We start from the raw sequence: 26,106 nt of genomic DNA, 5'->3' as shown, positions 1-26,106 counted from the left end.
CAAATTTTGCCAAATTTTTTTTTTAATAATTGGCAGGAAGACGTCTGCTGACAGTGTGGTGAAAACCTTGAAAGCATGCCATGGTTAATCCTGAGCAAATACCTTAAAACTTTGTTACATTTAACCCCGCGTTACTTTGTGCCCCGCGCTCCCCTAATGAATGTGGAAAGACGCTTCAGAGGACTTGGGTTAAATAACTACCCTCAAACTATTTTTTTCCCTCTCCTAATGAATGCTTTGAAGAGTTTTGGGTGAATGACTTCAAGAAAAACATGACAATTTTCATTTTGGGGTGAACTGACCCTTTAAAATTATAAACCTATTAAATCAACCACACAAAACACCTCAACAACCACATAACACTGCCTGGCAACCTAATGGAGGGTTTATCACACACATACACTACCTGACAAAAGTCTTGTCGTGGATCCCAGTTGTAAGAGCAACAAATTTTAACTTGACTTCTAGTTGATCATTTGGAAAATTGAATGATCTGTTGAACTGCATCCAAATCCTCACAAATACTGCAGCAAACCTACTGGAACCAGCATGAAGCCAAGATTCTCACAGAAATCAGTCAAGTTTGGTGAAAAATAAATCATGGTTTGGGGTTACATTCAGTATGGGGGCGTGCAAGAGATCTGCAGAGTGGATGGCAACATCAACAGCCTGAGGTATTAAGACATTTGTGCTGCCCATTACATTACAAACCACAGGAGAGGGCAAATTCTTCAGCAGGATAGCGCTGCTCCTCAAACTTCAGCCTCCACATTAAAGTTCCTGAAAACAAAGAAGGTCAAGATGCTCCAGGATTGGCCAGCCCAAGCACCAGATATGAACATTATTGAGCATGTCTGGGTAAGATGGAGGAGACATTGAAGATGAATCCAGAGAGTCTTGATGAACTCTGGGAGTCCTGTAAGCGCTTTCTTTGCCATTTCAGATGACTTTATTAATCAGTGATTTGAGTCATTGCAGAGATGTATGGATGCAGTCCTCCAAGCTCATGATGGAGTCAGACACAATATTCATTCTGTTTCCACTGCAGCATGACTTTATATTCTATATTGGACATCATTTCTGTTAAGTGACAAGACTTTTGTCTAAGCAAAGTCAGACCTTACTGTCCTAATTAAATCATTAATAATCAAGGCATGATGATACTTTATTGTGGTAAAATAAGTGTAATCTAGAGGCCTTTACCTTTCATATAAGCCACTTATGATACCAAATTATAAACTAAAAGTCAAGTTGTTATTTGTTGTTCCTTAAACTTGGATAGGCGACATTTGTCAGGTAGTGTACTGACATTGGCTTGAGAAAATGTCTTCTGATCCAACATCACCATGCAACAGTATTTTAAACAGATTGTTTGGTTTGCAAAAACTAATGCTTCATTTCATTGAAAGATAAAGTTATTGAATGATCAGAATTACAAATATGCACTCACTCACACACACACACACACACACACACACACACACACACACACACACACACACACACACACACACACAATATGTTTATATTCCACAGCAACATGAAATGAAATCACATTCTTATTATCATTACTGTTCCACAAATTATCTGGCCGTGATGCTTACAGAATACTCAACAGTAATTTTAATACAAGACAGAAAGCTGTTCCTCTAAATAAATAAAATATATTTATTTTCCCCAAATTTACAGATGTAATGCAGCCATAAATGTTTAATAAACTCGAGGGGAAAATGCAGCTCTGTTTTTTCAAGGCTGTATTAAGGTGAAGTTTAAATTCTGCCATACATTAACTCCAAGGCTTAGCTCAGGGTGTTTTATAACACCTTAACTTAAATCTGCATACTAATTATCATAATCATTCCACAAATTAGCGGCCTATAACACTCATAGAATAATTCTCAACAGTAATTTAAACACAAGTAGGAAAGTTGGCTCTATTTGTAGATTTTATAGGGGTCATAAATGTTTAATAGTTTGGATGCATATTCCGGATGTTGCTCTTTTTCTGTTTAGCCAAAATTGAAGCATAATTGCCTTTTAATTGGCTTGAAGTTTATAGTCTGTCACAGAGGAAATTGCTTGGGAGTTTTGCTGCAGTATATCCAGAAGTTTATGTTGAAAACTTTTCAGTATAAGTACTGTATATTTTTTAATACCTTATTATGTCTTTCAATTTCAAACATGTCTATTACAACTACACCAATAAACATGTTCACTAAAGACATATTTTCCCAGACAGTGATTCCTCATGTTTACATTTACAGCACTTTCTTTCCCTAAACCTTTTCCATTTTTATTACTGTTATGATACAGCACCAACATGCAATTATTCATTTTCAGCATAGTCCCTTATTTGTCAGAGGTTGCCACAGCGGAATGAACCGCCAACTGTTTTGTTTTACACAGCGGGTGCCCTTCTAGCCACAACCCAGTACTCAAATTCACACACTATGGCCAATTTAGTTAATCCGATTGACCTATAGCACATGTCTTTAGACTGCAGGGGAAACCAGAGCACCCGGAAGAAACCCACACCAACCTGGGGAGAACATGCAAACTCCACTCACAATTGCAAAATGACCCATTCGGGATGCAAACCAGCGACTTTCTTCTTGTGAGGCGACAGTGCTAACCACTGAGACACCTTGAATAAGAACTTTCATTCATTCAGTCATTCATTCATTTTCTTGTTGGCTTAGTCCCTTTATTTATCTGGGGTTGCCACAGCGGAATGAACCGCCAACTTATCCAGTACATGTTTTACGCAGTGGATGCCCTTCCAGCCACAACCCATCTCTGGGATACATCCATACACTCTCACTCACACTCATACACTATGGACAATTTAGCCTATCCAATTCACCTATAGCTCATGTCTTTGGACTGTGGGGGAAACCGGAGCGCCCAGAGGAAACCTAAATAAAAACCTATTTACATATATATTTAAATAAATTAAACAAACACTAATAATTTTAAACAAGAAAAAATATCAAATAATACAAGATGAGGAGGAAGGATTACATAATAAATTAGGGCTGCACAATATTTTGTTTTAGCCTTGATATTGCAATGTGCGAGTCCGCAATAGTCACATCGCAGGATCTGCAATGTCAAAGTGGGATTATAATTAAACCACAACACAGAACATTATTTCATTCATTGCAATGTTTAACCCTAATATAATAGTGTGAAAGATTGTTTGTGTTTCTGTGACTTGTAATTTCAAGTGAATTTAAACTATTTGGGCACAAGACATGATAAAGTTTTTCACTTAAACAAAGATTTATTGAGGTTATTTATACAGTTAAGTATTTTGATTATTATTATTATTATTTTTAAGAGTTATTTTGATTATTGAATTTCTGTAGGTACTGTTAAACCATAAACCATAAAGTGCTCTTTATTTAATTTTTAACATTGTTCTATTGTTGTTATTTTTTATTTTATAGACAAAACTATACTTTATATAATTTACTTTTGTATCTTCCACTGTAAACAATGGCTGTGAATTTAACAAAAAAAATATAACTTTGAGTTTCCTTAATAAATAAGGCAAATTGACTTTCCCTGCATGATACCTCCTTATTTATAGTACTTTGATGCACATTAGAGATTTAAGTTCAATTTAGTTTTGATATATAATGTTTATTGCATACTATAGTGCTGTGCGTAGCCATGATGCTGTTTAGTAGTTGTGTGAATGACGCAAACACCTTATTATTATGTTTCTCATCACCACTTGCTTTTGGCTGTGTTTTTGTGTGTAACAAATATAAAATGTGTAAAAAAAAATTGTGTATTAATACTATAAATTAATAATATACGGTAGATTACTGTAAAATTCCGAAATTAATTCTAAACAAAAAATATTCACTAACAGTTTCCTTATTTTGTGATTTTTATGTCTATTTACAGAAATGAGTCGCATCATCGGGCTTTGATCACTACTCTGTCAACTTTTAATGTTAAACCGCAATTTATCTTTTCTTGACATTTTACTATAAATTTGAAACGTTATACACTGTAAAAAACATCCATGATTGTATGGTCTATTTCCAGAAGCTGAGGTACCGGAAAAAAAAGTAAAATAACAGCCGTTAAATTACAGAAACTTACCATAAAATAACAGATATAAAACTACAGAAATTTACCAGAAATTAAAATTTAAGGAAATTTCTGTAATTTAATTTTCTTTATTTTACAGTATATTTCTGTCATTTAACAGCTGTTATTTTATTGTAAAATTACAGATTTTTACAGTGTATAAGAAACAATATACAGTCAGAATTAATAAACCCCCCTTTGATTTTTTTTCTTTTTTAAAATTTTCCCAAATGCTGTTTAAAAGAGCAAGGAAATTTTCACAGTATGTCTGATAATATTTTTTCTACTGGGAGAAGTCTTATTTGTTTTATTTTGGCTAGAATAAAAGCAGCTTTTAATTTTTTATTAACCATTTTAAGGTCAAAATTTTTAGCCCCTTTAAGCTATATTTTATTTCCATAGTCTACTAAACAAACTATCGTTATACAATAACTTGCATAATTACCTTAACCTGCCTAGTTAACCTAATTAACCTAGTTAAGCCTTTAAATGTCACTTTAAGCTGTATAGAAGTGTCTTGAAAAATATCCAGTCAAATATTATTTACTGTCATCAGGACAAACATAAAATAAATCAGTTATTAGAAATGAGTTATTAAAACTATTATGTTTAGAAATGTGTTGGAAAAAAAAATCTTCTCTCTGTTCAACAAAAATTGGGGAAAAATAAACAGGGGGGCTAATAATTCTGACTTCAACTGTATATAGAATTAAGCCTGTAACAAGTACTGGCAGTTTGTTACAGGCATGTTTACCATGATTTACAACACCAACCCAGACCATATCACTTTCCACTATTAAGAAGATATCAATAAAATAAACTTTTCCCAACTTTTCTACATCAAAAGTTGTTGGCGGAAAGATCAAAATCCCATCATGCAATTCAAATGCATAAAAAATACAAATCACAACATAAGAAAGTCGGTTAATTTATAAAAAATTTCTTTTAAATGTAGGTTTTCTACAAGCTTGATCTCACGAGAAAACATAACTTTTACGTCTTGTCAGAGTAAAGGCTCCTACACACTGGCACATTTTTCATTTGCGTTAATCGTCAGCATTACGAGACGTTTTTCCGCATTCAAACCCAAGCGATTTTCTCTGGCGTCAAGCAAAAGAGTTTGCAAAATCACGCGATGACGTTTGATAGTGCTACACAACTTGACTCGAACAAGCATGGATGGTTAAAGCAGCAGCTCTAGCGATGAAGAAATGATTATAGTTCACAAGAGCAATAAGCACCTCCACGTTTTTTCGCCTGGCGTTTTGTGGGTTAGTGTGCACGATCACATTAGCCCCTTTCACACATACAGACCTTTCCGGAAAATTACCGGCTATTTTCCGGAAAGAGAAGTTGTAACATTACCGGCAATTTGCCGGAATGCTGCGCTGTTTGAATGCAGAAGGAAGATTGCCGGAAAGAGCGCGTCCACGTCTAGAACGTGCTGACGTGAGACGTCTGCTTTAGCCAATCAGAGCAGTCAGACGCATTCACGTGCGCGCGGTTTATGAGAATAAAAGCCTTTGAATATTTTTCCAGACACCTTTAGCTGCTAGATGTTAGTCAGATAACGTTTTTATGTTCCTTCTTAATGCTAACTGTGTAAATAATTATCGATAAAATGTTTATCATAATCCGTTGTTTGTTTACCTTCAAGCTTTGCGTGTGCCCGTGAGCGCCCATAGCGCCAGCACACACACATATCATGAACATCTCGACATGCGAAAGTGTTTCTCTATGTTTTCATTGGAGTTGTACTCAATACTGATCCATCCGAAGAGTTTGTGATGTAGTCAAATGTTTACAAACACAAGCGCAGCCGTTTAGTGGTCATTTCTGGTTAATGATGTCAGAATTGGAATTTTCCGGCATTTGGTGTGTGGATGTGTGAATGCTCTTTTCCGGAAAAATTCCGTAACGTCCTCGCCTGTGTGAACAGCGCTTTTTTGAATCTACCGGTAAAGTCGTTCCGGAAATTTTCCGGATATTTACCGGTATCACTGTGTGAAAGGGGCTATTGACACCCTTTATTTAGTCACAAGGCATTAAACGTCGACGGAAAACCCGAGCAAAAAACGTCTTGGTTGTGCACGGGCCTAAATGGCTAATTAGGAATTAATAGACTACGATTTTTGTAAATTACACAGTCTTTAACTGTAATATGAACTGTAGTTTACTCTAGAATCGTTGTACAGTATGTTACCGTATTTTAAAGTTCAATTGCAAAAATTACTATATATTTTACAGTAAAGATTTACAGTGCAGCACCATTTATCTTGTGTATGTATTTATAGTATTGTATACGTAAATACAGTATTTTTGCTTCAATTGATTTACAGTTAGCTACTGGCGAACTGCTGTCAATAACCTACTGTAGATTCTAAAGAAATTGTTAACAATGTACGAATTCAATTGTACAAAAATTGAAGATTTTAAAAAGGAGACGTGGTACCAAAACCTACCCCTAAACCCGTCATTAAGGAATAGCAAATCGTACAAATGAGATTAAACAAACTCGTACAAATTAGCCACTAAATCAAAAAGTTACCGTATTTTAACTTTATTAAAGTGGCAGTGGGGCGAGGCAGTGGAGCAGTAGGTAGTGCTGTCGCCTCACAGCAAGAAGGTCGCTGGTTCGAACCTCGGCTCAGTTGGCGTTTCTGTGTGGAGTTTGCATGTTCTCCCTGCCTTCGCGTGGGTGTGCTCCGGTTTCCCCCACAGTCCAAAGACATGCAGTACAGGTGAATTGGGTAGACTTAAGTGTATGAGTGTGTGTGTGAATGTGTGTGTGGATGTTTCCCAGAGATGGGTTGCGGCTGGAAGGGCATCCGCTGCGTAAAAATTGCTGGATGAGTTGGCGGTTCATTCTGCTGTGGCGACCACGGATTAATAAAGAGACTAAGCCGACAAGAAAGTGAATGAGTAAATGAAGATAGCAGCTTGTTGTTGCCAGAATTTTACTGTATATTTAATAAGATTTCTGTACATGTACATAATGATGAATGTGTCCCCTATATACCGTGACCCCTGGGTATGCAAATAAAGTCCCACGTGACCCTCAATACTTCTGCTGTCAGCTCATTTCCTTCAGAGTGTAATTTCAGCAAGAATTCGGCACCAATCTGTTTATTTCTAATTTTACCGTATACATCGAATAACAATGACAGGGAGAATATTTGCCGCGCACGCAGCCCCAATAACTGGAGAAGATGAATGTGTTGCGAAGCACTTTCGTACCTGCAAGTCTGTATGTGCGTTCATTACAACGCCCCAGTTTAGCTGCCTCCTCCGTCGATGCTATCTTATTGTTACCAGGTGGCTGCAAGTGACAGGAGCGTTGAAAAACTGCTGACAATAAGCCACAGCTCAAAAGGAGGACGCCCGAGCGCGTGGTTCCTCCTCGTGAAGGCGTAGGGGGTGAAGAAACCATGTTAGGAAGGGAAAGGAATGAGATCCCTGGGGAAACGTTGCAGTGAGTTCCTGCGCTTTAGATGATGGTTCATAAACTACCATCATCCTTGAGGGGCCCGGGGAGCCCAAGCTGAAATAGTTCAGAAGTGCCGATAAACGAAAAAGTGGGAATAAGAGAGGGAGTTTGGCGTGTGGAGAGGTGAAATGGAGACTTATGGAGCATTAGCGAAGAAAATGTCCACGTTTATACTCTGTTAAAATAGTTGGGTTAAAAATACCTCAACATATAAACCAACTATGGGTTATTATAGCACATTCCCAATTATGGGTTATATAATTTAACCCAATGCATTGTTTTGTTTTTTTTGACCCAATGCATTAGTTTTTTTTCATTCTGGTATCACTATTGCTACTATTACTACCACTGCTAATTTTATCATTTTAACTGTGTAAATAAAGAACAATATTAAAAAATATTGAAAATGCTTTTTTACATTACATTTTAGTTCCAGACTCTTTTGTTAAAATAAATCAAGAATCACAAACAATGAAGAAACAAAACAAAGTACAGACAGTTGCAAACTGTGCAAGCAGAAAGTCATGAATATGGAGCTCTGTGTGCTGTCCAGCACCTGCAGCAGGCTTCACTCAGTGTCCATAGTGTACAATACTTTTTAACCACATCCAAAAGCTTCTAAAAGATGGTTTTAAATGGTAAAAACGGATATATAAACACAACACAGGGAGTTAATTTGATTAAAAAAAATAACGTTATTGCGTTATAGCTTAAATAAACGTTATCACGCAAAAACAACAGTGCGCATACAATTTAATAAAGCTTTTTTGTGTCAGTTAAAGCGGTTGACTGTTGAAATTCAAATGTTTAACCCAACTGGTTGAGTTACTAAATAAATAACCAAATAAAGGTTAAAATAACCCAACACAGCACCAAATATTTAACTCAGCTAGTTGAGTTGTTAATAAATAATCTAATGAAGGTTAAAAATAACCCAACATAGCACCAAATATGTTTGACTCAACCACTGGGTAAAATAAATAATTCAACTTTTTTTTAGAGTGCATACTGTTAACAATTTATCTACAGTAACTTACTGGCGGCAGTTCGCCAGTAACTTACTGTAAACTAATTACAGCAAAAATGCTGTATTTACATTTACAGCACCATTTGTTTGGCTTTATATGTATTGACAGTATCATATATTTACTGTAAAGCACGCAGTCATATTCACAATGTAAGTAAAATACGTATTACAGTTAAATACTGTGTAATTTACAAAGATTGTTAACAGTGTATTTTATATTTCGATAAGCTAACTGTGATTGATATTAAGAGCGTTGTCCTGTCTGCAGGCCTCAATCTAATCAAGATCTGATCTCAACATCAGCACATTCAAATGAAATATCATGTATAAAACGCAGCTGGAAGGGCATCTGCTGCGTAAAACATAAGCTGGAATAGTGGCAACCGCTGAAATAGAGACTAGGCTGAAGGAAAATGAAAGAATGAATGAATGATTTCACAGAATGGAGGATGCCCAAGTGTATTACATTTCAAAGTAAAACAGGCATAAAAAATCTCATATTTTTTATTTATTTATTTATTTAGATATTTATTAAAATTCACAAGTATATTTTTTATTTTAGCAGAAAAAAAGAGTTTTGTTTATCTATTTAATTATTTATTTATTGAATGTTACCTTGATATCATTTTCTGAAATTATTTTTTCAGCTAAGTCGCCGCTATGTATAATGTTTGTTTATTTATTTATTATTTTTTTGTTATTCTAAATACTGCTCAAGTATGTTTTTTGGGGGCAGAATGTCTACTTGAGTACTGTTGCTGACTGGGGCAGTGCGATTTGGGGAAAATATCTAATTGCGATTTTTCTGACAGATATTGCAATTGCGATTTGATTTGCGATTTAATTTTGTAGTCAAGCTTTAGCTCAATTATCTGTAAGCTGTGTCAACAATTCTGCGACAGCTCTTAAAAATGACCTGTTTTTGTTTGGTGTCTGACTTTGAAACCCAAATATTCCCAAATTGCCGATGTTCTGTTTTTCTTTAATATTAATTTGTTTATTAATGCTTCTGAAGCAGCAGACGCCATTATCCCAATTGTCCGCGTTTTCCTGTTTGTTTATTTTTTTATTGTGGACGTTCCGCATACACTGAAAAAAAATTATTCAGAGATGACTCCTTGGATTTACTAATTTTTTTTATGTAAGGTGGTTGTAAACAATTTATTTGTGTTGAATTTAAACAAACAAATTAAGTTGAACATTATTAAACTTAATTTGTTTGTTTATATTCAACACAAATAAATTGTTTGCAACAGTTCTGCATGCAACACTTTTTTCAGTGTAGTTCAGTTGTGCAATTCTGTTTGGGCAGAATGAAAGTGTGCACACTCACTTGGCTAGTAAGACTATCACACACAGATGGCAGTCAGACATTTGCTCTGGGCGGGGTAAATTAAATAATACACATATATTTCATATTGCAGCCTGTTGCGATTAGCTAATCGCAACATTTCAAATTGCGATTCGATTAATCGCACAGCTCTATTACTGACCGTGTCCATCCCTTTATGACCACAGTGTACCCATCTTCTGATGGCTAATTCCAGCAGGATAACACACCATGTCATAAAGCGCGAATCATCTCTGGTTTCTTGAATATGACAATGAGTTCACTGTACTTAAATGGCCTCCACAATTACCAGATCTCAATCCAATAGAGCACCTTTGGGATGTGGTGGAATGGGAGATTCACATCATGGATGTGCAGCCGACAAATCTGCAGCAACTGCGTGATGCTATCATGTCATTATGGAATGGCCTCCACAATTACCAGATCTCAATCCAATAGAGCACCTTTGGGATGTGGTGGAATGGGAGATTCACATCATGGATGTGCAGCCGACAAATCTGCAGCAACTGCGTGATGCTATCATGTCATTATGGACCAAAATCTCTGAGGAATTTTTCCAGCACCTTGTTGAATCTATGTCACAAAGGATTAAGGCAAATCTGAAGGCAAAAAGGGTAGTATGGTGTACCTAATAAAGTGGCCGGTAATTATATACTGTAACAATAGTAATGATGCTGCACAGCCCTAGTTCATAACTCCCAATAAATAAATAAAAAATGTTTCTTTAAGGAAAGTTTGGTGAGCAGAGGTAAAATAGAGACTTATGGGGATGAAGCATCCTCAGAGGAGGTCTCGTATGAAAGATCTCCTGTGGCCACTGTCATTCACACTGAGAGGGTTTGTATGCGTCGTACTAAACAGCTGTGGAAAATGAGCACTCATTGATTTCATGCATATGGCACCCACGCACACACACACACACTTAAGACTTCCACTACAACACAGCCATCCTAGCGTAACAAAGCCACAGGGAATATAAGAATTCTTTTTTCCGTTCTAATTTAAGCACATCTCTCATTTAATGCTGTGTATTACACACGATTGCACGCATCAACTGATTATCTCTGCATCACAACACTAGGAAACAGAGAAGAGTTATTTGATCTACTATGAAATGGCATTCCCTTGAGCACAGATGTGACAAAGAACATCCAGCAACATGAGAGTTTACAGTGTAATACACCAAAAACAAGGCTGCAGATGGACTGCAAGCGTGTCTGGTGCACATGCCCAATTCCTGCAGGCTTGTATGTGTGAATATCATATTTTAGGAAAGGCACTGGAACTGTTTATTACTGTACTGCCTCCTATAATTGAGATTAATGCAGTTCGGCGAGCACAACATGGAAAGACGCCAACATTATAATCTGATCCTCTGCACCAGGTGTTGAGTTTTCAGGAGCTGTTTAATAGGAAAGCGTCTGGTTTGGAGTACAACTACAATGTGACGTGGCCTTAACCTACTTGCAACAAATAAAAATAGATTTCTTTTCTAGTTGAATTAGTTGGTTATGTAGACAGATTTACTGCAAATCCCCAAAGGACAAGCATCTGTTTCCTACTTTTTTTTTTCTTCTTCTGCCTGGCACAATTGTGCCATCTAGTGACACTGTTGAAGATAAAATACTAAATGGACGGATGTGGTCAGTCTCAGAAAGGCAGTCTGACACCATGTGAGAGTGAGACTTTGCCATGTCAAAGAAAATTCACAACTAGATCTATTATATATATATATATATATATATATATATATATATATATATATATATATATATATATATATATATATATATATATATATAGAGAGAGAGAGAGAGAGAGAGAGAGAGAGAGAGAGAGAGAGAGAGAGAGAGAGAGAGAGAGAGAGGGAGAGAGAGAGAGATTTTTGAAGGTTCAAGCGTCTAAGTTTTGTTAATTTGTATAATCCTGTTGAATGGAGGACAAAACCTGCTACAACAATAAAATAAATAAATAAATAAATAAATAAAAATGCAAATAGATAAATAAATGTGCAAATAAATTCACAAATTCATGCATAAATAAAACCATGAATAAATATGCAAATAAATACATATAAAAATACATACATTCCTGCATGAATAAATATTTTAAAAATTAATAGAGCGGGCAAGTAAATGCCATCATTGGTCGATCTTTTTGCAGGTATCGGCCTCCATAATCTTTTTTTTTTAAACAAATCAGATTTATTAATTATATTCATTAAAATAATAGTTGGTTCCTAAACATCTTTAACAAATAACTTGATGCATTTTTTTTTATTTCTCTATGTTTTTCTTTTTTTTTTTTTTACATTTTTACGTAATATTTTTCCCTTACATATACATTTGTAGACCATTATCATTAGTTTTTTCATTAGATTAGCTCCATGTTTAACAAAGAACTGTCTAATTTAATGTATATGAACAAATATAATATTATTTTAACTGTTGTATGTATGTGTGTGGGTGTGTGATAGATAGATAGATAGATAGATAGATAGATAGATAGATAGATAGATAGATAGATAGATAGATAGATAGATAGATAGATAGATAGATAGATAGATAGATAGATAGAATATTTACATGATATTCTAAATTCTACTTAAAAAAATACCATGGTATACATTATATATGTCGAAAAAAGCATACCTTAACATCAGTTGTCTATTAAGCCTCAATTGGTCCATCAGTTATTTCATTTAAAACATGTAAGAAGACTCATAAAACCTTCAAAGTGTATGCTACTATCTGATAAGGCAACAATAATATATAAATGTATATAAACACAACGACTCTTCAGACTCTTATTTGAGTTCATTTGAACTATTCTGGTAGGCCATGCTATTTGTTTGAAAAACCTACAACATATATTTAGAAAATACTTCGAAAATATTGTACTTATATCAAATACTTAAATGATTTGCACCTTTTATGCTGGGTTTCAAGAGGATTTGGATGCATGGCGTTCGGGTATTGTTTCTCACGGTCAGTCAGCATACTTGAAAACACGAGCAATCGTGTATCTCTTGATATAAGGGACTCCCACTTCGGAGGGTTCTGCGCAGGTTTTGCGCAGAGCGGATGCGCACGAACACACTTCAGCCGTCTTATTATCTCAGAGGAGCCGTGAAAACATTATTGTGTTCATCTGTGTCGAGCGAATTCTGGCGTTACCGATCATTTCACATCAATAAACGAACAATGATCGATCATCCGGTGACTAGCAGATGAGCCAGATCTAACCGTCGCTTAAAAAAGGCGAAAATTCGGCTACATTGTCAGGTGAGTAAACTGAAAGACATTGGGAGAAGACGCAGCAAAATCGCCAAAAATATAAATATATATTCAAGTAAGCCGAATGATGATGAAGATATGCCATTTTACATGTTTGTGTTGTATATTTCGACAACATTGAAGTGTCGAGGGTTTGTTTTTTAATGTGAAAAAGGCTGTTCTTGCTGTGTTTTGGTCAGGGTGTTGTCCTGTCTACAGGCCTCAATCTGATCTATCAAATATCAGATCTCAACATCAGCACATTCAAAACCTCAGAAATATCACGTTTGAAAGTGTTTGTAGAGATATCATTGGTTAATGTACTAGTTAAATGTGTACATAGGTCGATTTTTGTGTTTTCTGTTGAGTTGTTGAGGGATTTGGGCCTGTAATGCAATTTAAAAGAACGCTCATCCCATTTCTGCTAACCTACATAAAACCAATATTGTGTTTTATTGATGCAATATAACATAACGGATCTATCGTTACTGTTAACAGTGTCGTTTTCAATATGTCTATTTTGTTGTCAATATAACCATTTGCTGTATGAGTATTATTACATATTTTAAATTATATTGTTCTCAACCAATCAGCCTAAGTTAGCCTTTGTTACTTTTGTTTACACGTTTTATGTCTAACGTTAGTAGTGTAGTGTTTGTATTTGACATAATTATTTTTATAATACAAAATAAGTTAATGGATGGTATTACTATTATATATATATATATATATATATATATATATATATATATATATATATATATATATATATATATTTATATATATATATATATATATATACACTTATATCGTTTGAGCATCGATATTATTTTTTTTATACAATAAAATTATAATCGGTTTAATAATTTGTTATCTATATGATACAATTTTTTTTTACACTTGATTTTTTTTTTTTATTTCTGTACTTGCATACTGCTAGACTCCCCGGAAAGCCATAAAGAACTGTTTATTTATTTTTACTCATAACTTATTATAATTTTTGCAGATGTACTGCATAAAAAAAATACTTCACAGTTGATCTAGATGAAAAGGGCTTTTAAAATCATTAACTTTTATTAATATTACAATTTATATTATGGCACAACATAACATTACAATGTCAGATTTTTTCAATATTGTGCAGCCCATATATATATATATATATATATATATATATATATATATATATATATATATATATATATATATATATATATATATATATATACATACATACATACATACATACATACATACACACACACACACACACACACACACACACACACACACACACACACACACACACACACACACACATATATATATATATATATATATATATATATATATATATGTGTGTGTGTATATATGTATGTGTGTGTGTGTATATATATATATATATATATATATATATATATATATATATATATATATATATATATATATATATATATATATACACATTTAAGTGTTAAATACAAAACTATTGTAAGGCTATTATTGTTCTACCACTTTAAATCAAGCTCATTGTAGACTGAATCTACTGACTTTAATTTTTACTTTCGCAATGTGTTTATTTACAATAGTCACATCGCAGGATTAGATTATTTATTAAAGGTTAAAATTAATACATTTTATTCTTTTTTTGTTTTTTATTATTTATACAATAACTTTTTTTTTTATACCCTTGATTGTTTTTGTACTTGAATACTGTTAGACTGTTCGGAAAACCACAGAGCACTGTTTATTTATTTTTGCTTGTAATTTATTATAATTTTTGGAGATGCACTGCATAGAAAAAGACTCCCCAGATGATCTAGATGAAAAATAAAGCTATTTAAATTATCTGGTGAAGTTTTAATTTATATCGTATATGTTTATTATGGCAAAACAAAATATTGCAATGTCAGATTTTTACAATATCTTGCAGCCCTTATATATTTATATAGAAATATAATTGACATTTTTAGATTTTATTATTAATATTTACAACATGTTTATGTTGTATGATGGAAAAAACATTTACATATAAATGTTAAATATGAAACGATTGTATAACTATTATTGTTCTGTCACTTTAAACTTAGCTCATTGTAGACGGTTTATTTATTTTTCCTATTCACAATGTCTATCTGCAGTAGTCCCATCGCAGGATTCTTTTATTCATTGAAGATTAAAATTGATTCATTTTATTATATTTTAAAAATTATTTGTACAATGATAACCTTTTTTATTATTATTTTAAATTTTTTACACATGATTGTTCACTTCCCAGTCAATCTAGATTTAAATAGAGCTATTATTATTATTATTATTCTGCCATTATACTGACAAATTATACTGACTTTATATATTTTTTGCTATTTTTGCACAGGATTTTGTTAAGAAATTATTTTGCGATTTGAAAAACCACACATACAGTAAATAAAAGGTTAATAATCAAATTAAAGCTTCAGCAGGTCTCTCATATAATACATTCAATAATGGACAAAGTATTACTTTACAAATTGTATTGTACATACATTATCTAAAAAATAGCATTTTATTAAATAATAATATTACTGTAATTAGTGTAAAAACTGAACATATATATATATATATATATATATATATATATAAATTTTTATTTATTTATTTATTTTTTTACACGCATTAACTTGTAAAAAAGTTAATAGAATGAATGATGGGCTCAAAAATCTGTGGATTTCTGCGGCTGTGTATTTTGTGTGGGCTAGTTATCAGTATTGATTATACAACATAACTGATTTTATTTTATTTTTTTAACAAACACAAAACATTTTAGTATTTCTTTTATCGGTTTGTTTCAATGGTTCTTTCCCCCCTCTTGTTCATAAACCCGACCTAAAATGAATGTCTGATATTGTAGCATATTCAGTTCTAGCATCATAAAATGTCCCGTAAATGGTTTGCCTGTAAAGGATTTGGGTCATGATATATTTAGATCATTTCTGCGTCTGATTTGGGCCAGATGCTATTAAGAGCACGTTACATGATTTGTGCGATCAAGCCAGACGGATGTATTAGAGACAACTTTACAGATCTGTGACAGACTGTCAAGATTGCGAAGTAGTTGGTTTCTCTCATCCATTGTGTTTCTGGTTTCACTTTTAAAGAGATAGTTCACCCAAAACTGAACATTTACTCATCCTCAAACCTTGATGAGTTTCTTCTGTTGGACACTAATATGAGATTTTGAGTAAAGCTGAAAACCTGTAACCATTGACTTCTATTGTAGGAAATACCATGCAAGTCAATGGTTACAGGTTTGCAACATTTTTCAGAGTATCTTCTTTTGTGTTCAACAGGAGAAAGCAAGTCAAACAGATTTGGATTAAGGGAAGGGTGAGTAAATGATCAGTTTTTGTGCCTTTTAATCTGCTTTCAAATATTAACAGATGTTTTTTTTTTGGTGTGTAGCGCAGGCTTTATTTACATGTATTGCATAAATAGTACCCTTGCTTGTTAAAGTGGAGTACTTATAAGATGAGTAGTTAAAAATGCAAGAGCTTTAATCGCCACAATGAACAAAGAACTCAAGCTGCTGCTGTTTGCTCGTGACTTTAGCCGACTTAGGCAATGTAGTTTGTAAACAGTGTCCCGTTTGTTACATTGCTGACAGCAGTGTGTAGGCAGATTCTGATTCTCTGCATTATTACAAAAATCTCATATCCGATATGAGTCTACTGTATAGACTTGTATACTGATTAGTGTTGTAATGATATGAGCTTTTTCATAGTTGATAATTGTCTATATTCATTCTTTTATATCACATTTTACCTGTTTTTATGTTGTTGTTTTTTACTCATTTTTATTATTCGTTTTTATTTTTATTTGACTTGTTTCTTTTATTTTTGTTTATGTAAAGCACTTTGAATTGCCAATGTGTATGAAATGTGCTATATAAATAAACTTGCCTTGCTTATATATTTACACAGTTTAAGTAACAATTATTAAAAAGTAAAAAGGTAAAAAGTGGCTTTTTTAAAGGAATTAAAGGTTTTAATGAGCCCTATAAATGTATTGTGAAAAATGTAGTAAAATAATTAATTTTCTTTATGATTTCTGTGTTTGTTTATTTATTTATTTATGTATTTATTAAGATATGTTTTAATGTATATTTTTAAATGGTTAAATGTTTTTAATTGTATGATAATCATATACATTCAAACCATTTACGGTGACACTTAAATATATATTAAGGCTGCACAATATATCGTTTCAGCAGCAATTTTTGCAATGTGATCATTGGCAATGCAATGTTGAGTCTGGATTATTATTAAATATTTTGCAAGCATTTTTTTTTCCAGGCTTGTGACTATGTGAGGGTTTTAAAAGCATTCAGGCAAGAGAAATTGTACCATTTGTACCTCTGACAAACTAGCAGTGATTAATGTTATTGAATAATTTATAAAAAGAAGACTATGCAGTATTATTTTATTTTTGATTACTTAATTACTGTATACCTGAATACAGTTCGACACCTTGGAAAACAATAAACAATGGTTTATTAAATAAATACAATGGTTTATTAAATAAATACAAATCTTATTTTTTTTTTCTTTATTGAATTTATGTTTGTAGATTTTTAAGTTTATTATTTTTATTTTTTTTACAGAATCATTCCAGTCAATCCAAAATAATTATTTAACTCATCTAAGTTAAATATTCATATTGCAATATATATTTCAGAATAAAAAACACAATGTTATATATTTTTTTCAGTATCATGCAGCCCTAATATATAATAATAATAATGATAATAATAATAATAATTAATTAATTATTTTAATTATTAATTAAATAAACATAAAAAATAGAACATATTGACCACATGGAAATAAGTTTATTTTAATCCTTTTTCAAGTATTTTATTAAAAATTGCTAAATAAATTAAATTTAAAGATCAGAATCGTATCCATTTCAGTGTTTCCTCAGGGATTTTTTTTCCAGCTGTGGCGGTAGACACGACGAGAAGTCGTGGGCGCAGTATTCAGTTGAGATCGCATTAATGTAATAGCTTACGAGCATGTTAATCTCTGCTTGAGCACCGATTTCCTCTGTTCGTGCACAAAACTTCTTGCGCGCCCTCACATATACGCTGCTCAAGTGCAGATTTTCTTGCGCGGCCTCAAATAAACGCAGCTGAAGTGTAATTTAGTGTGTTTATGTTCCGAGTATGTCTCCAACATTTATTAGATTTTCTAGGAATATTTATGAATGTCTCCAATAGACTTGCGGAGCAGACCGCGGCATTAATTCATCCTGAAGTAAAGTGAAACAGCTATAAACTCCAGCAAGATAAAGTCATTATATGCAGAGCCACAGACCTTTGTCTATAAATAAAGTATTATTATGTGAAGTTTTTAAACTAATTTCGAGAGGAGCACATGATATAATTGACAGCAGCTGGCCACCTATCTACACTCATTAGTTAGCCAATCAGATCTATCCTAACCCACTATAAGTAGCCTAGCTAGACATTACTCCCTTATCTTCGTTTTCCGAAGAAACCCCCCATCCACCCCTTTCTCCTCCTTTTCTCCTTTACAAAAAGGGGAGCTCTCGAGAACCACCTGATCTCGTACTCCCCTCACATGCTCTATGGACCTGGCGGGAGCCCTGGGCTCAACTATCTCCGAGCTCAGGGTTCTCTCCCGGGACAGCATGCCAAACCTGCTTACAGCTGTCAAGCAATATCTAAGTGTGAACTCTTGAAGGAAGCCGTGTTCATCATAACTGAAAGCTACGCCATGTTTGCTGGCCTCACGCATCACCCACCTGTCAGTCAGTCAGTCAGCACGTCACCTTGAAGGGTTAAACTGAACGCACAGCACTACTATGGTCACAGAAATGTTTGCGCTGTTATTATTCACTTACCTTTTAATAACTTTTCGTTGGGATTTTAACCCACTATTTAAAAAACGATCGAAAATTTTGAGTAAGAAGCTGTAATGTAGCTGTGGCGGGATGAATTTTGGTGTGAAGAATAAATGTAGCGGAAACCATGCATTTAGCTGAGACTCATTTATGTTGTCAAGTGTAAATGGAATCGTTTTCACAAATCAGATCAGAGAAATCACATTAAGTGACAAGGTGTAAACAGGCACCAAATATATAGCATCACCACGAACAATGTAGTTTATTTTTTGATGCTAAAAACTAGAGCGTAATATGAAACTATATATATTTTATTAGTTTTATTAGTATTTTTAAAATTTATTTTGTTTTGTCAATTTGATATAGATAATTGTCATAATGCACAACCCTACCCTTCATCTTTTCCTGATTTACATTGTTGTTGTTTTTTTTTTAATGTTTTTACAGTATGGCTAGCTGCGGTGAGGTCAACCTAACCGTGGACTCCTTGACTTCGGGCAAGAAGGTAAGTGGAGAGGCCGTACCTGAGGGAAGTGGGTCACCTTCATCTCCTTCTCTGCCCGTCCCGGAGTGTCCAATCTGCCTGCAGAGCTGCGTCCACCCTGTCCGCCTGCCGTGCCGCCACATTTTCTGTTTCCTCTGCGTAAAAGGAGCTTCCTGGCACAGTAAACGATGCGCCCTGTGTAGACGCGAAGTCCCTGAAGACTTCCTAGAGCGTCCGACTTTGCTCTCGCCTGAAGAGCTGAAAGCCTCTGCGACCGGTGGATGCGGGACGGGGAGCAGCGGTCATGCTTGGTACTACGAGGGGCGTAACGGATGGTGGCAGTACGACGAGCGGACTAGCCGAGAGCTGGAAGATGCGTTCAGCAAAGGCAAGAAGAGCGCCGAGATGCTAATTGCCGGATTCTTGTACGTAGCCGACTTGGAAAACATGGTGCAGTACAGGAGGAACGAACACGGGAGGAGGAGGAGGATGAAGAGAGATGTTGTGGACATCCCTAAAAAAGGCGTGGCGGGATTAAGACTCGATCCAGATCCTAATTCGTCAGCCGGAGCAGTTCCGGCGCCAGCGGTTGTGAACGTTAGTGTTGACGGAGCCGCGGCCGAGCGGGAGAGTTCGGCTGATGGAGCAGACACTGGGGTCAGCGGAGGACGTCCGCAAGGCACTTTTGTTCCCGCTCCAATAAGGCCGCCAACTATTTTGGGCGGCCACTTAACCAGTCCTGCATCCTCCAGTGACATTCAGCTCGTACAAACTCTCGCCCAACTCAACATCAGCCCCAATGAGCAAGAACCAGAAGAGGAAGACGCAGAGGACGAAGACGACTCAGCTGCTCCAGACGCCTCCGGATATGATTCTGAATCTGGAACCAGTGATGATGATGAGCAAGTTGAGGATGAAGATGAAGATGAGCACACAGATGGGTCGCAGGGTAGGCATAGACTGCAGCAGTTGGACAGACCGCCCCCTGGTGGAGGGCCGGCGAACAGCGGAGATCGGTCTGGGTGCCCTGATGGTCAGTGCACCGTTACGAAGGTCTGACCCGCAGCACAAATAAAGGACTCCTACCCAACTACCACAAGCGCTGGGTATTTCTGAAATGCAAAAAAAAGATACCATTTAAAATCAGAGAAAGACGGTCTTGAATGAGGGCGGATGGTTTTAGTGTAAGAATAGTGCTCGACTTTCGCTTTCAGTCTTAGAGGACTGCACCAGGGCTGTACTCTTTAATGGAAGATACAGGCAAAACTACAATAAAGCTTGCTTTTTTTTAATCATAACTTAGAGCAGTGTTTCTTAGCCACCTTCCTGGAGGATCACCAGCACTGCATGTTTTGGATGTCTCTTTTGTCTGTCAGACCCATTACAACATGCGTCTCAAACTCAATTCCTGGAGGGCCACAGCTCTGCCCAGTTTTGCTTTAAACACAGCTGATCCAACTAATAAAGATGTTCATGACTCTTTTGAGCACCTCGGTTGTTTGGATCAGCTGTGTTTAATCAGGATTGGAGCAAAACTGTGCAGAGCTGCAAAACTGTGCAGGAATTGAGTTTGAGACCTAAGCATTACAGGTCTTTCAGTCTCTGCTAATGAGCTGATGATCTCAATCGGGTGTGTTTGGTTAGGGAGATATGAAAAATGTGCAAAGCTGGTAATCTTCCAGGAACATGGTTGAGAAACACTGACTTAGAATGATGTGAATCAGTCCGACCATTACATTTTGATTGAAATTTATTTTAAAGTAACATAAATCACACATTTCTGTGTGAACTTTAAATAGAGAGTTCACCCAAAACAGAAAATCCTGTCATCAATTACTCATCCTTCACAAAACCAGAAGTTTTTAGTGTTTTTTTTTTTTTCTGTTGAATGCTAAAAATATATATTTTGTAGAATGCTGAAAACCTGTAACCATTGACATCCACTGTTGGAAAAACAAATTCTATGGAAGTCCATAGTTACAGGTTTCCAAAATATCCTCTTTTGTGCAAGATGTATTAAAGAACAAACAAAAAAAGAACAACCTCAAACTGTTTAGCATTTTCATAACAGTTAAGCAAATTATTAAGTTCACACTTCACTGAAATTCTCATCCTAATCCAGTAGTCTCAAACTCAATTCCTGGAGGACCACCAGCACTGCATGTTTGGATGTCTGTTTTGTCTGTCACTCCCATTACAACATGGGTCTCAAACTCAATTCCTGGAGGGCCACAGCTCTGCACAGTTTTGCTTTAAACACAGCTGATCCAACTAATAAAGATGTTCATGACTCTTTTGAGCACCTCGGTTGTTTGGATCAGCTGTGTTTGATCAGGATTGGAGCAAAACTGTGCAGAGCTGCAAAACTGTGCAGGAATTGAGTTTGAGACCTATGCATTACAGGTCTTACATTCCCTGCTAATGAGCTGATGATCTCAATCGGGTGTGTTTGGTTAGGGAGATATGAAAAATGTGCAAAGCTGGTAATCTTCCAGGAACATGGTTGAGAAACACTGACTTAGAAATGATGTGAATCAGTCCGACCATTACATGTTGATTTGAATTTATTTTAAAGTAACATAAATCACACATTTCTGTGTGAACTTTAAATAGAGAGTTCACCCAAAACAGAAAATCCTGTCATCAATTACTCATCCTACACAAAACCAGAAGTTTTTATTGTTTTTTTTTTCTGTTGAATGCTAAAAAATATATTTTGTAGAACGCTGAAAACCTGTAACCATTGACATCCACAGTTGGAAAAACAAATTCTATGGAAGTCAATAGTTACAGGTTTCCAGCATTCTACAAAATATCCTCTTTTGTGCAAGATGTATTGAAGAACAAAAAAAAAAAAAAAGAACAACCTCAAACTGATTGGGAACAATTGGTGGATGAGTAAATTATGACTGAATTATCATTTTTAGGTGTACTATCCCTTTAAGAGTTCAGCATTTTCATAACAGTTAAGCACATTATTAAGTTCCCACTTCACTGAAATTCTCATCCTAATCCAGTAGTCTCAAACTCAATTCCTGGAGGACCACCAGCACTGCATGTTTGGATTTCTGTTTTGTCTTTCACTCCCATTACAACATGGGTCTCAAACTCAATTCCTGGAGAGCCGCAGCTCTGCACAGTTTTGCTCCAACCCTGATCAAACACGGCTAATTCAAGTAATAAAGGTGTTAATAGCTCTGAGCATCTCGATTATTTGGATCAGCTGTGTTAGGGTTGGAGCTAAACTGCAGAGCTGCGGCCCTCCAGGAATTGAGTTTGAGACCTAAGCATTACAGGTTTTTCAGTCTCTGCTAATGAGCTGGGGATCTCAATCAGGTGTGTTTGGTTAGGGATATATGGGAAATGTGCAAAATTGGTGGTCCTCCAGAAACATGGTTGAGAAACACTGACTTAGAATGATGTGAATCAGTCCGGCCATTACATTTTGATTTGAATTTATTTTAAAGTTAAGTACCATAAATCACACATTTCTGTGTGAACATTAAATGGAGAGTTCACCCAAAACTGAAAATCTTGTCATCAAATACTTATTCAGAAGTTTTAAGTTGTTTTTTTTCCTGTTGAATGCTGAAAAAGATAATTTGAAGAATGCTGAAAACCTGTAACCATTGACATCCACATTTAGAAAAACAAATACTATGGAAGTCCATGGTTACAGGTTTCCAGCATTCTACAAAATATCCTCTTTTGTGCAAGATGTATTGAAGAACAAACGGAACAAACAAACAAAAAAATCAACAACCTCAAACGGATTTGGAACAATTGGAAAATGAGTAAATTATGACTAAATTATCATTTTTAGGTGCACTATCCCTTTAAAAGTTCAGCATTTTCATAAAAGTTAAGCACACTATTAAGTTCACACTTCACTGAAATTCTCATTATCCTAATCCAGTTGTCTCCAGTTGATGGCAACTCTGCATAGTTAAGCTCCAACCACCTCCAACTCACACCTGCTTAATAGTCTCTTGTGGTTTTAGATCAGCAGTGTTTGATAGGGTTGGAGCAAAACTGCAGAGCTGCAGCCCTCCAGGAATCCAGTTTGAAACCTATGTCCTAATCTGTTCATTAGTCATTATTTTCAATGCTGGATTTCTTTCTGTTCATATAACTGTAATGCATACACTTTGTTCGTAAAAAAATAGTATTTATTTTTGTTCTTAATTTTTAAATGTGCTTAATTATGCGTAATTTCACAATGGAGAAAATCGTAACTATCCTAAATGCAGGTTTCATTTCATATTTGTGTATAATACATAATTTCTACTGGTTTCGTGGAGAAATATGAACACTTTCTCAACAAGTTTTCATTTTCGCAGCATTGCTCATGACCATTATCCAGTGGTTATGAGGTCATAAGAACATCACGCGTTGGTTTTCACCCTAATGATTCTTCAAGGGCTTTAGAAAATGACTAACTACATTTTTTCGGACGATAAAATAAAATAAAATGACTTTTTTGTGACATCACTTTCAAGTTTAATAGTTTAAAATTGCACAGTTCCGCTGTAAATCGAAATTTGCTGGCTTTTTAATTCATCAGTCAGCACATTAATGCAAATGTCGGAACATTTTGTTATGCGCCACCTAGTGTGCAGGCTTTTAATCTGCAGCAAGTGACAAGTTTTGGGAAAAGAGCAAGCATTAGATGCAATACCAGCATAATTCCAAACGCAAAATCTAACAAGAAATAAGTTTATTGTAGTTTTGCCAAGGACTCTTTAACATGCTCTAGTCATAAGAAAACCTTCAGTCATCTTGCATTTAATACTTTATAGTGTTTCATAATGTGAGGTTTAAAACTCTTTAACTGCGTGTGAGTGTTTATTTTTAGCGACTTGTCTTCATTCGTCTGTCTCATCTTGGTGTGCTTTATCTGTTTCATGGATTTGCATGTGTTGCTGTGAGGAGCCCTGGACTACAATGCATTGAACTCTGGGAAAGACAAGCTTTATCAGCTGGTGTAATTTGTAGTTGTAAGTAGTCCTCAGACTGCAGCACACTAATCGAGTGAGTGGATTTCAGCCGTAGGCATCCGAAGTTTTTTGCAATTTTTAATGTTATTATTTTCAACCTGATTGTCACCTCCATTTGTTCAGGTCATTTGTTCTCAACAAAAAGCGAAATGAAAACTAAAATCAAATATAAATTCTTTTTTTTTTTTTTTTTTTTTTTTGGTGTGATTTTTTTTGTTTGTTTTAACTGTGATGTTTTGTTACTGGGTTTATCTGAGAAATAAAGTGTTGTCTGTTTCCTGTCTGAGATTAAACTGTTCTGCTGAATATTTCTTATTTGTATATCAAGGTTTACTTTAAAGGGCACCTATATTATCCAAGAGAGTGTGTTTGACAGAGTGCGCGCTAGTGATGGGAAGTTCGGATCATTTTACTGACTCGGATCTTTGAGTCTCGTTCATCAAGATGAACGAATCTTTTTTTCGAGTCATTTCGTTCATTTGGTTCAATTTGCCAAAATATTATTAAAATGTCACGAGTTGCTTCAAAACACATCTACAACAAGCCCAAAAGGTTGATCACACGACAAATAAATCATAAATAGAATATAAGAAGGAGAAAATAATAATTCAGTGTTTACCTGCTCTTTTGTCTATGAAGGCATTTGTCTCTTTGCTCAGGTCACCTCTTCATGTCTTCAAATGTCAGGGGTTCATTCACGTTACACTGACAGTCACATATAATCTTAATCAATTCACAGTCTAAGCCGATAGGAGCCATGATCGTTTGTTCATCACGTGACAAAATGACTCAAACCGGAGGACTCGAGAGATGAAAGGTTCAATTCTTTTTCCGGCTCTAAACGCATATGATTGGCCCGTGAGGAATGAATGACTCAGACTCGATAGAGAACTCGAGAGATAAACGGTTCGATTCTTTTTCCGGCTCTAAACGCATATGATTGGCTCGTGATGAACGAGTGACTCAGACTCGATAGAAGACTCGGAGAGGTGAGCGGATCAATTCTTTTTCCGGCTCTAAACGCGTATGATTGCCCCGTGATGAACGAGTGACTCAGACCCGATTGAGGACTCGAGAGGTGAGCGGATCAATTCTTTTTCCAGCTCTAAACACATGATTGGTAGTGGTGGGCAAAGTGAGGCTTCATGAAACACTGAAACAGTCGAAGCAAATGTGTCGAAGCTTCAAAACGTTTCGAAACACCACTCTACAGTGACACCTAGTGGTCATTTTTTTATGTATTGCACTGAAACAGCTGCAGCACATAGCAGTTGAGCAAATTGAGGTATTAAACCCTACTTTGTTGGTGTAAATTTCAATCAATGTAGCGGAGCGGTTAAAGTCTCTGACTAGCATTTGGGGATAGTGGGTTCGAAGCCAGGCAATAACAGCTATTTTGAAATGCTTTAATACCAGTTGTTAATGCTTTGCTCTTGAATCGTTTTGTTTCAACATTTGTCTGATATCCGAATAAACCATT

General features: G+C 35.3%; 2 protein-coding genes across 7 annotated transcripts in view; one reads left to right on the top strand and one right to left on the bottom strand.

The window, feature by feature from the left end:
- cdh24a (cadherin 24, type 2a) overlaps positions 1–12,972 on the bottom strand; it is a 210,625-nt gene extending 197,653 nt beyond the window's left edge. For both annotated transcript variants that reach the window (XM_021470042.3, XM_073939333.1), the window contains exon 1: positions 12,898–12,972. The gene's annotated coding sequence lies outside the window, so the exon portion shown is untranslated. The remainder of the gene's footprint in view (positions 1–12,897) is intronic.
- A 60-nt stretch (positions 12,973–13,032) lies between these two features.
- On the top strand, positions 13,033–24,919 carry rnf146 (ring finger protein 146). 5 transcript variants are annotated; one of them, XM_073938111.1, is made up of 4 exons: positions 13,033–13,253; positions 16,574–16,610; positions 19,593–21,612; positions 22,423–24,919. In XM_073938111.1, the coding sequence occupies exon 3, from the start codon at positions 19,594–19,596 to the stop codon at positions 20,686–20,688; it is 1,095 nt and encodes a 364-aa protein (XP_073794212.1). In that variant the 5' UTR covers positions 13,033–13,253; positions 16,574–16,610; position 19,593; the 3' UTR covers positions 20,689–21,612; positions 22,423–24,919. The 5 variants fall into 5 exon arrangements, with proteins under 5 accessions (XP_073794212.1, XP_073794210.1, XP_073794211.1 ...); XM_073938109.1 differs by having other exon boundaries at positions 19,593–21,863; positions 21,965–24,919; XM_073938110.1 differs by lacking the exon at positions 16,574–16,610.
- The last annotated feature ends 1,187 nt before the right edge of the window (positions 24,920–26,106 follow it).

The sequence above is a fragment of the Danio rerio genome, chromosome 23, assembly GCF_049306965.1.
Source record: "Danio rerio strain Tuebingen ecotype United States chromosome 23, GRCz12tu, whole genome shotgun sequence".
Taxonomy (NCBI): domain Eukaryota; kingdom Metazoa; phylum Chordata; class Actinopteri; order Cypriniformes; family Danionidae; genus Danio; species Danio rerio.
This window is presented reverse-complemented; position numbering and strand designations above follow the sequence as displayed.

Coding starts and splice junctions, on each gene's coding strand:
- rnf146 (XM_073938110.1), top strand. CDS start 19,594: ATGGCTAGCTGCGGTGAGGTCAACCTAACCGTGGACTCCTTGACTTCG.